Here is a 12077-nt window from a genome sequence, read left to right as displayed (position 1 = left end):
CCTGGCTTCACTCACCAGGATTTCCATCCAGTCAGGTATACCTACTTGACTCTTCTTCATTCACACTGATCAGTCCTTGATCAGAATCTCCCCATATGAATAACTGCACCTTCATTATCCATGTGTCTACATGTATTGTCAAACATCGAAACTATGACCAAGACTCAAGCTTGGTCAAACCAGTCAACCTTGACCTAAGGGATATTGCACCAACACAAATGACCTTGAATTTACATGGAACTAGTTCTTATATGTTCGTATACCTCTTCTGATTATATCCATGCTCTCAAATATTAATTTGACTAAATATATTTGTTTCTGTCGGGAAGCTGAGAAGACGAACCTGCCGGAATGACGTGTCTGGAATGTTGACCGCACCTCCATGACCCGGATAGTGAACTATCTTCTGTGCTGACCAAGTCACCGGATGACCTCTGGTCAACGCTACTTGCAGCCAGCAACCGGGTTGCCCCTGTCGCTGGTACCTTGATGCTCGAGGTGGGTCCCACGAATGTATGAGCATTCGTATAATAGTGAAGAAATGAAATGCACAAATACTGAGTATCACTACAAAAAAATTGGACATTAGGACCGAAAAATTAGCAGCGGTTGATAAAGTGGTTGTATAATCAGACCCAATAGAATCGATCAATGGTAACCGCTCTAAAAACCACTTCAATTGATCTTTTTATGAAGCGGTTTGTAAACCGTTGCTATTGGACATATATAGAATCGGTTATTAGAACCGATCCGATAGGTTTCTTTTAGAAGCGATCCAAACCGCTTCTATATGACCTATAGAAGTGGCTATGAGAACCGATCTAGAAGTTTTTAGAAGCGGTCCTAAACCGCTTCTAAAGGTCACACACAAGAATAATTAAAAAAGCACGCTCGCATCTCATATTATTTTCACAATTCTTGAAAACCTTTCTGTTTCGGAGGCCCTCTTTGATCCAGCGACCTTCTCTTTTCTATCAGCCATCTATGTTCCAGTGATTCTCTCTATTCTAGCGACTCATCAAATTAATTGCACTCTAGCATCATCTTTCGACATCTACATCCTAAATTACCTTTGATTTTGTCTCTCTAGGTAATTTCTTGGTTTAGTTTTCGTATGGTGACAATGTTTTTATATGTTAATGGTGATAAAATTATAATTGATTAGAGTTTAATTTTTGTTGGCCGGTAGATTTGTAAATATTTCCAATGAATCCCTAAATTTAATGTCTTTTTCTATAAGTTATTCATATTGTTTTTCAAGTTTATTATTGTAGTTTTCTTACCGCGTGTCTATGATGCTAAGCTTCACTTTCACATTTTTGTTGTCTAAGTTGAATAATATTATGGATTTCTCATAAAACCATTAGCATATATATGATTTTTTTTTTCTTTTGAAGTCCTTCTGTTTATATACGAATTAATGTGTTAACTTTTATACATTATTGAACAGGATCAAATTATGCAGAAGCAATGGATGGCTGCGCCACATGGCAGTCTTGAGTATCGAGTGGGAATCCTATATTTTTTACGTTTTGCATTTGGCGATGCGGCTTCAGAAGTCACGAGATTATGTCCTTGTTGCAAATGCATAAACTCATTGAGTCATGATCGTGAGACAGTACACGAACATTTGATGATAAATGGTATCTTGCAAGATTATCACATCTGGAGTTTTCATGGAGAAAAACTAATTGTACAAGATCATGATAACAAAGAACTTCATTATTCAGTGCAACAAGTTTCTGAAGTAACTAGCCATGAACCGATGGTACAAGAAATGTTGAATGATGCATTTGGAATTCATGAAGGATCTACAAGTAATGAAAATTACATTAGAGCATCAACGAGTCATACACCGATGGAGTTTAATGTTAAAGATTTCTATCAACTAATTGAGGAAGGGAAACAACAGCTATATACCGGATGCACAGAGTTTTCTAAACTGTCGTTCCTTGTTGAGTTATTTCAACTGAAAGTGAATGGAAAATGGAGTGATAAGTCATTTACAGCATTGTTGGATTTCCTTTGTCGAGTACTTCCATCTGAAGCTCAAGTGCCTAAGTCGTTTTATGAAGCAAAGAATCTAATTTCTAGTTTAGGACTTCATTATGAAAAAATACATGCTTGTCTAAATGAGTGCATGATTTATTGGGGCGAAAATGAGAATGAACAGGCTTGCAAAGTGTGTAACCTTCCAAAATGGAAAAATTTGCAGAAATCATCAAGGAGATCGTATAAAGGTGGAAAAAAACGTCTCGAGGTTAAAATTCCAGCCAAAGTTTTTTGGTATTTTCCATTGAAACCAAGATTACAACGGTTATTCATGTCATCTAAGACGTTTGAAAATATGTAGTGGCATTTCAAAAAACGTGTTTCAGATGGAAATCTAAGACATCCAGCTGATTCTCGAGCATGGAAGGAATTTGATGAACGTCATTATGAATTTGCGTCTGATCCTAGAAACGTATGCTTGGGACTCGCCGCTAATGGGTTTAATCCATTTAAAAATCAAAGCACTTCACATAGTACTTGGCCTATTGTCCTGATGCCTTACAATTTGCCACCTTGGGAATGCATGAAGCCTTATTCTATTATTTTATCCACCCTTATTGCAGGTCCAAAAGCACCTGGCAATGATATCGATATATATTTGCACCCCCTATTGACTGAATTGAAAGATTTATGGGAAAATGGAATTGCCACATTTGATGCTTATGACAAAAAAATGTTTCAAATGCGGGCTACATTACTTTGGACAGTCAGTGATTTTCCTGGTTTGGGTTGTTTGTCTGGATGGAATACATATGTCAAGAATGCATGTCCAACTTGTGCTGATAATACAGATGCAGTGTACCTAAAACATGGCAAAAAGTGGTCATTCAGAGGGCATCATCGTTTTCTACCACCAGATTCAGAAATGCGAACAATGCCAAGTTATAGAAAACCAGAGCTACGTGAGTTATGGCACCATTGTCTGGATCTGACGTTCTACAAATGACCTTAAACAAGAATGTGATTTTTGGTAAGAGTAATGCATCAAAACCAAATGTGAGAATAAAAACAGGATCAATTGAACAAATGTGGAGAAAACGAAGCATATTTTTTAGTCTTCCATACTGGGAATTTAATTTGATCCGACATAATTTGGACCCTGTGCATATTGAAAAAAATGTTTGCGACAATATTGTTGGAACACTTTTAGATGATTCCAACAAGAACAAAGATAATTATGCAACACATAGAGACTTAAAGAATTTGGGTATTATGAAACAATTATGGCCCCGGGCACATTTAGATGGTAGAGTTGCCACCTGCATGTTACTCTATGTGTAAAGATGAAAAAAAGATATTTTGTTCTGTATTGAAAGATATTCATATTCCTGATGGTATGTCATCTGATATCTCAAAGTGTGTGGATATTGGACGTTGTAGGATTATGGGCTTGAAAAACCATGATTATCATATTATGATAGAATAATTCCTTCCAATTGCAATTCCTTACAATTCCTTCCTGATGGTTTCATGGCTGCTACTAAAACTAGACTATAATAGAGATCACTTTGTTTTTTCTCTGTTCTACTAAAACTGATTTATGAATTTGATTTTTAATTTCTCAATCTGATTTCTAATTTCTTATGAAATCAGATTTCTGATGTTTAAAAGTACTTTAGTATTCAATTGTGGAAATGAAGCGACTGTCATGTGCTAGTGATAAGTGGGCTTATTTACTGGTTGGAGATGCAAGTAAAATTGTAATTTGTGACAAGAAAATCTCCAAGTGCTTGTCATTTTTTGCCCGATCACTTACATAATTCTTGAATGTAATATCTAGCTTATCAAGTTCTCATGTGGTTTTCACTAGAATGCTGCAGCAATTGGTAAGTGCCGTTATTTGGTATCATGCAACTAGTAACTTGACTCATATGTTAAGTCTGAATTTTGTAAAATCTCAATAATGCAACAATTCTTAATATTCTATAATCTCAATGATGTGACTTACTACCAGCTTAATTACTTTTTATTAATGGATTTTTGGCTTTGGAAAATTGGAATCAAATATTGTCGAATAATTACTACATTGTTGCATATTATTGTAACTTAAATGCACACTATAAAATCTACCTGGATTTTTCCCATGGTGCTAAACAAGATCATCTACTACAAGAAAAATTTTATTTTCCACTGCATGTTTCATATTTGTGTATACTCTTTAAATATTGACAAAAGTAATTGTCAATGTTAATCTGAATGTTGCTCCAAAGACCGTAGTTAACAGAAGATATCATTGCTTTGTTGGTTCGGTTTAAAAGGCATTGAAAGCAAAAAAAAATTGAAACTACTGCAAACTGTGTAAACATCCAAATCGATTCATGTGGTCTGTTAAATTGGATTCGAACGATGCTGAGGATTTCTTTAAATGGATTGTTTTTAGTTATTAAACAAATAATGATATGTGAGATTTTGGTTCTTGTGATTAATATGCCAAATAAATTAAAATATCAACTCTTATAAATTATTATTTTTTTTATAAGGTATTCAATTATGTTTACATTAATTAAGAAGTGTTTTTTTACAATATAAGCAATGCACAAGGTTAAATCATATAATATTAATTTTTTTATATTTATAAAAAAAATAAATAAAATAAAAAATGAGACCCTTGTATTTACTCCCTAGTTCATACTTTCATCCCAAAATATCTTATTCCCATTTTATATATTCATCTTTCTCTCGTTGCCTTATGCTACAAAATACCATAATTAACCAAAATACCCAAAATATAAAATAAAACTATCGAATCAACATCAAATTTTATAATCCAATACTTTTCTCGGCTCTGAAAAAGAATCTAAATTGTGCATTTTAGGGTCGAAACTTAATAGTACCGAAACTATCAAATCCGCGTCAAATTTTATAATCTATCACTTTCCTCCCCATTTCAAAATTTTAATCAAAATTTCCATTGCCTTAACATAATTTACATTCCGCATTTTTTAAAATTATTTTAATAAAATAAATTAATTAAACAAAATATTAATATTAATACAATAAAAATAAGACTTGATATTAATTTCCCTCTCTTACACACCACCTAAATTTCACATTCCCGCTATTAATTCCCTCCCCTCACATTACCTTAACATAATTTACATTCTCTGTTTTCTACCGAATTACTAAAGTCGCCTGTGTCGTCGCCTTCCACAAACACACTCACCTTCATCCCATTGTCGACGAGCCTCCAACCTCCGCCTCTTCTAGTCACACAGCCAGGAACCTCCGTCTCCTCCCAGGTACGCAGCTAGCATAACCTCCGCCTCTTCATTTAATAGCTGATTCCTTCCGCCGCTGATTCCGATTTTTTATTATGTTGCTTAATATTGATTTGGAAGCCTTCTACAGATTATTAGACCTATTTTCGAATCCTCTCTGCTGTTAGGGTTTTTATACTTCAACCTCTCTTTGCCCTGTCTTTGATCCTTCGATTCTTTGCAGGTAAAGGCTTTTGCTTTTGGAATTTGGTTAGGGTTTTTTTTATGGGTTTGGTCAAAGGAATGAATCTCTTGATATAGACAGTTCAAGTCAAAGGATGTTTGAGCAATGCCGAGACAAAATTGTTGGAGCAATCCCAATGGTCCGTACGACCATGTGTTTTGGTGTTTGGGCAAAGGGTTTAAGTTAGGTTCACCCTTGTATTTGATATGTGTATTTGAGTTGTGCAGGTTTGCAGGATACACATGTGACTCAGGTTGATGGCTTCGGGTCTGGTGAAGGATGGAGCATCTGAGGGACCATGGACAAGGCAGCCAGGACAAGGGCCAAGGGAAGCGACTTCGAGGCATACGCGAAGGATGACATTGGGGACGAGCCGCGGGCTTGAATGCATCCGAGTGACGAGAGCCAAAGGAAGTAGGCTTGAAGGTAAAAGGTCAAAGCTGCAAAGGAAGCATCAAGTGAGTCATAAGGGTGAGGGTACGAGTGCACGAGAGATTGTACTCAGAGTAAAATCCTAGTTTTTAGGGTTTTACTGTAGCAGTACTGTAGCGTTACTGTAGCAATACTGTAGCAGTACTGTAGCGCTACTGTAGCAGTACTGTAGCAGTCGACTGCATATTTTAGCAGTCGATTGGTGCAGTCGACTGGGGCAGTCGACTGGCAGCGAACAGAATGTCTCTGTTCGTATGGAATCGAGCCGTTGGGATGTAACGGTCGAATTTCCACTGAGGGCAGTCGACTGCATGTTTTGGCAGTCGACTGCATGTTTTGGCAGTCGACTGGTAAGCGGGGTTTTCCAACCCGTGGCCTATAAAACCAAAGCTTGGGAGCTTGGTTTGAGTTGACGAAATAGAGGTGGTTAATCTCTATTAGTAGTCTACCAGTGCCCTAGCATCAAAGGAGCTCTTGTGAGGGTTGTGGTGAGGTTTCTCCACCCACAAGGAGGTTTGAGCTAGCCGGAAGTTTTCCGGGGAGTAATCAACCGAAGGATCGGGATCGTCCACCTTACGGACAGCCGTGGAGTAGGAGCCCTAATCTCCGAACCACGTTAAACAACGTGTTAGCTTGGTTTGCATTTCTTATTCTTGTCTTAAGCTTTCTTTGTATTCATATTTGTAGTTAGTATTAGATTTCCGCTGCGTATACTAACAATAGTGTAGAAGGAAAATAAGTTGGGGGTGACCTAGCTATCCAACCCCCCTTCAAGCCGGCCCACCGATCTCCAACAAGTGGTATCAGAGCAAGGCCGCTCTCCGTCGGACTAACCGCCGAGGAAGCAAAGATGACCGGCTTGATAGATCCGCCAAAGTTCGAAGGAGGAAGCTTATGGGATATCACCTTTTGGATGGTGAAGATGAAGAACTTCTTCGAGACGGATTGGGACACAATGATGGTGGTGGAAGAGCCATTTGAAGTCCCTAAAGACAAGAAAGGGAAGAAGCTCCGAACACGACATTGGACGGAGGAGCAAACCTCACGATCGGAGGCAAACTCAAAGGTAATTGCAATTTTAATTGATTTATTGCCTCCTAATGTGATAAGTAGTGTAGGTAAATATGAGAACGCCCATGAATTGTGGAGTAAAGTGAAGAAATTTTCATGGGAGGAATTTTTTCCTACACAAAAAGAAGAAGAAAAATCCGAAGAAAGTGATGAAGTGGTCCAAGAGGAGAAGAAGGACCAATCGGATGTGGAGCCCAAGGAGTTGGGTTTAGTAGCTCAAGAAGAGGAGGTGGAGCAAACGGAAGTTGAGTCACGCTCAATATCCGAGGAGGAGAAGGAAGATGAGGTATCATCTACATCCTCAAGAATTGAAGAAGATTCCAAGACAAGTGAAGAAGATGAAGTCTTGGAAGTAAACATAGCAAGCACCTCCATCGAAGTGAAGTCAAAGAACAACATAATTTGCTTCGGATGTAATAAGAAGGGACACTACAAGAGTAGGTGTCCAATGAGTAAGAAGAAGGTATCTCCTAAACTCAATTCAATTCCTTTAGAATCTAATTTGAGTTGTAGGAAGAAGAAGGAGAAGAAGCACATTAGATGCTTCACATGTGGAGAACTTGGACACTACCACACAAGATGCTCAAGGAAGGGAGAGTTCAAGAAGTTGGAGCATCTAAAGAAGTGGGAGAAGAAGAAGAGGAGCTCAAGTCAAGGGGGAGCTTCAAGGGTAAGGGAGGTATACCCTAATTTGAAATGCAATTCAAATTTTCATGTTCCCATGCATGCTAGGAGAAATGATTGTGATTATCATTGTATGCCCATGCAAAATTTTGGATTTAAATATCATGATAGGAATAGGGTTAATGTAGATCAAAACCCTAGAAAATCTATGCATGAAAAATCTAGAAACAATAGACCTAGGGAGACCCAAGGGATTAATCCCAAGAAGGGGAGACACATGCCTAGGATGGGTAGGTCTAGGAATGTCCAATTTGGACAAATTAACTCTAGGGTTAGAAACCTAGAGAAGGAGAATCAAGCTTTAAGGGGAAAGCTTAATAAGTTGGAACAATTCCTTAAGAGATTCAATGTTGGATCTAAGGAATTAAGGATGATGTTGGGTAGACAAAGACCCAACAATGATAGATCGGGCTTGGGATACCGATCTAGTTCCTCTAAGGCTAATGAGAGATCATGTGCTAGGGTGGCAAATGATCATGGCAAGAGAGAGTCCTCCAAAGCTAAGGGAAAGTCTTATGCTAGGGTTGCATATGACTATAGCAAGGAGAAGTCAATAAATGGCAAGGGAAAACCATTTAATGGTAAGGAGAAATTAACCAAGGACAAAGTGTCCAAGGTTAAGAAAGTTAGATTTGTAGACCAAGTTTCACCAGGGGTGGACCGATGTGGCCTAGCCATTGTGGATGAGTCACCTAGGGAGGTGACTAAGGTTAAGGGCTCTAGGGGGAGCTCAAAGAGTCAATTTGGGACCCATGGCCAATGGATCTCAAGGGGGTTTTACTTGGGAGTCTAGACAAGCCATGGAATGTGCCAAGTGGTTTGGAGACGGACTTGAGTCTCAAACCTAGGGTTTTGGCACAATTAGTTTATGTTTCGTGCAAGAAATATGACAATTGGGGTCATATAGCATGAAAATTGGTTTTGGATGTATAAATGTCATATAAACCAATGCTAGGGATGCATTGTGGGTTAATATGGGCAAATACATCAAGAGGAAGCCAAAAATAGGACTTTAGGTCAAGGTTCAATTGAACTTTTTAGCTAGTTTTGAGTTTTGTGTCAATCTTGGGATTGGTGATAGATACATTTTTGAATGTATTTTTCCCAAGTAGACATGGGTAAAACAGACCTCTCCACAAAATTTGGGGATTTTTGGAGGTCTGTGAAATTATTGGTGCATTTCTGAAATTGGGTCAGAAATGCTGAAAAAGGCTGAAAAACTGTGCCAGTCGACTGCTAGTTTTAGCAGTCGACTGCACCAGTCGACTGCTAAAAGTTGCAGTCGACTGGCTGGAAACAGAAGCATTCTGTTCGCTCAACCAGTAGCGACCAGTCGACTGGCACTTCTTGCAGTCGACTGATACCAGTCTGAAATTGTTTTCAGCACTGGATTTTGACCAAGTCAACTCATACAAGTGTATGAAATCCATGGGGGATAAACACACGAGTTTAGAGTCAATTGGAATGACAAGTTTTCAACAATTGGGATATTGTTGGAGGACCTTTTGGATGTTAGGCAAAGGGGGAGAAGTAAGGTTTAGTTGGGAAAACCTGAAAGTGCCTTTGCGTAGGGGGAGCCTTGGGATAGGTTATTAAAAAGCCCGTTGTAAAAATCCTAGCTCATGGGGAGCGTAGGTGTAGGGAGAGCCTTGGGATAGGTTCAAATGCATGATGCATTGTTACGGCGGTTGCCAAGTGTGTAACCTTGGCAACGTAAGTCCATTCGGCGGTTGCCAAGTGTGTAACCTTGGCAACGTAAGTCCATTCGGCGTTGTAAGTCCAAGTGTGTAGCCTTGGCATCGTAAGTCCATTCGGCGTTGTAAGTCCAAGTGTGTAGCCTTGGCATCGTAAGACCATTCGGCGGAGTAAGTCCAAGTGTGTAGCCTTGGCATCGTAAGTCCATTGTATGTATTAGCATGTTTATTTGCTATTTATTTTCCCTAACTTAAACGTATTGCCAAACACCAAAAAGGGGGAGATTGTTGGAGCAATCCCAATGGTCCGTGCGACCATGTGTTTTGGTGTTTGGGCAAAGGGTTTAAGTTAGGTTCACCCTTGTATTTGATATGTGTATTTGAGTTGTGCAGGTTTGCAGGATACACATGTGACTCAGGTTGATAGCTTCGGGTCTGGTGAAGGATGGAGCATCTGAGGGACCATGGACAAGGCAGCCAGGACAAGGGCCGAGGGAAGCGACTTCGAGGCATACGCGAAGGATGACATTGGGGACGAGCCGCGGGCTTGAATGCATCCGAGAGACGAGAGCCAAAGGAAGTAGGCTTGAAGGCAAGATGTCAAAGCGTCAAATGAGTCATAAGGGTGAGGGTACGAGTGCATGAGAGATTGTACTCGGAGTAAAATCCTAATTTTAGGGTTTTGCTGTAGCAGCACTGTAGCGCTACTGTAGCAGTCGACTGCATGTTTTAGCAGTCGACTGGTGCAGTCGACTGGGGCAGTCGACTGGCAGCGAACAGAATGTCTCTGTTCGTATGGAATCGAGCCGTTGGGATGTAACGGTCGAATTTCCACTGAGGGCAGTCGACTGCATGTTTTGGCAGTCGACTGCATGTTTTGGCAGTCGACTGGTAAGCGGGGTTTTCCAACCCGTGGCCTATAAAACCAAAGCTTGGGAGCTTGGTTTGAGTTGACGAAATAGAGGTGGTTAATCTCTATTAGTAGTCTACCAGTGCCCTAGCATCAAAGGAGCTCTTGTGAGGGTTGTGGTGAGGTTTCTCCACCCACAAGGAGGTTTGAGCTAGCCGGAAGTTTTCCGGGGAGTAATCCACCGAATGATCGGGATCGTCCACCTTACGGACAGCCGTGGAGTAGGAGCCCTAATCTCCGAACCACGTTAAACAACGTGTTAGCTTGGTTTGCATTTCTTATTCTTGTCTTAAGCTTTCTTTGTATTCATATTTGTAGTTAGTATTAGATTTCCGCTGCGTATACTAACAATAGTGTAGAAGGAAAATAAGTTGGGGGTGACCTAGCTATCCAACCCCCCTTCAAGCCGGCCCACCGATCTCCAACAAAAATCACTAGCAATGTTCTTGATACTTTTTATTGAATTTGAGAAGTATACAAATATCCTTGTTATCAGCTTTGATGTAGTTTTGGTTGTTAGAGCTTCTGTTTTAGTTTTTTTTTCCTTATTTTGTGATATAGTTTGAAAGAAATATATGGTGTACAAGGTCTAAAGTTTCCATGTCATTGATGATACTTGAGCCAATCATTTAGATGTTCTCAATTATGTTATCTTTCGGTCCCTTTGAATCTTCATCAAATCAAACTAATTTTGTATAACTTTTATATTGGTAAATATCACTAAAGAAGGCAGCATGATGAACAACATAGTTCTGTTTTCGTTAGTGTTTCTTTAGTGTTGTCGTCACCAACTCTATTTATTCTATTATTTGTAGTGATTTTCAGCTCAAGTAGGTCTCCGACCACTTCAACTAGATTAAATTTTTTTTGACAGAAATCTTTTCTTACAGCTATAGAGTTATTCATTTTGACTAATACAATTCATGCCTTGTGTTTTTTTAATGCGGAACATTGTTTCTCTTTTGTTATTGATACCTGAGTCAATTATCTAGATGTTTTTTTAATGCAGAAAATTTGTTCTCTTTTGTTATTATGCTTGAACATTTTATGACAATTTCAGATTTTACACTTCAAACTTCATTCATATTTCTATATTGTGATTTGTAGGTAACTTTCGAAAATGACAAACAAAAGAATGCGAAAGCTAATACAAAATAGTCAAAGACGATCTACGAGAGAAGAATCAAATAACAGAGGAGTTCATCATGAAAATGAATTACAAGACACAACCTCTCATTCACAATTAGAGATACAAAATGAGGAGGTTAATGAGCAAGGTGAAAAATGTTTTTGGATATGAATAGAAAATTATTTTTTGCAACACTAAGTGAAAATTATATTTTTCAGATGAAAATGAGATCATGTCTTCATCCCAAGCTCAGAAAAGAAAACGTGGCAAGACTATTACGAGAGATATTCATGCATTGCATCCCGATCATATGCTGGTAGTGAAATTCAATGAAAGGGGACAACCTTACGGTGATCTACAACCGACTCTTGCAAATTTTATTGGGACTATTGCACAGAATGGAGTTGTGTTGCCCCTGAACTTTTTATATTGGAGAAAAATGTCGACAAATCGCTTGAATGATGCATAGAAACTTGTTACTGTAAGTTTACAAGATCATAATTTCAATTATGAATTTAAATCATGTACATATTTTATTTTATGTTTATAGGCGCATTTCTGTATCTCCAATTGCCATAGAAGAGTTATAATGCAAATGATGGGGGCTGCGTGGAGACAGTGGAGGACCGAAGTGAAAGCTACATCTTATGATTCAAATACTCCA

At 38.7% G+C, this 12077-nt stretch overlaps 1 protein-coding gene across 1 annotated transcript; it reads left to right on the top strand.

Annotated features, from left to right (window-relative positions):
* Nucleotides 1-427: 427 nt before the first annotated feature.
* LOC121979745 lies at nucleotides 428-2998 on the top strand. The gene is made up of 3 exons (XM_042531733.1): nucleotides 428-481; nucleotides 1451-2260; nucleotides 2354-2998. Exons 1-3 carry the CDS (start codon nucleotides 428-430, stop codon nucleotides 2996-2998), a joined length of 1509 nt encoding a protein of 502 aa, XP_042387667.1.
* The last annotated feature ends 9079 nt before the right edge of the window (nucleotides 2999-12077 follow it).

This window comes from Zingiber officinale, chromosome 5A (assembly GCF_018446385.1).
Source record: "Zingiber officinale cultivar Zhangliang chromosome 5A, Zo_v1.1, whole genome shotgun sequence".
Taxonomy (NCBI): Eukaryota; Viridiplantae; Streptophyta; class Magnoliopsida; order Zingiberales; family Zingiberaceae; genus Zingiber; species Zingiber officinale.
This window is presented reverse-complemented; position numbering and strand designations above follow the sequence as displayed.

Excerpts from the sequence above, each read along its gene's own strand:
- LOC121979745 (XM_042531733.1), top strand. The coding sequence starts at position 428 with ATGACCTCTGGTCAACGCTACTTGCAGCCAGCAACCGGGTTGCCCCTG. Across the intron at positions 482-1,450 it reads CCGGGTTGCCCCTGTCGCTG|GATCAAATTATGCAGAAGCA; the intron begins GTACCTTGATGC and ends ATTATTGAACAG. Across the intron at positions 2,261-2,353 it reads GTGGAAAAAAACGTCTCGAG|TGGCATTTCAAAAAACGTGT; the intron begins GTTAAAATTCCA and ends GAAAATATGTAG.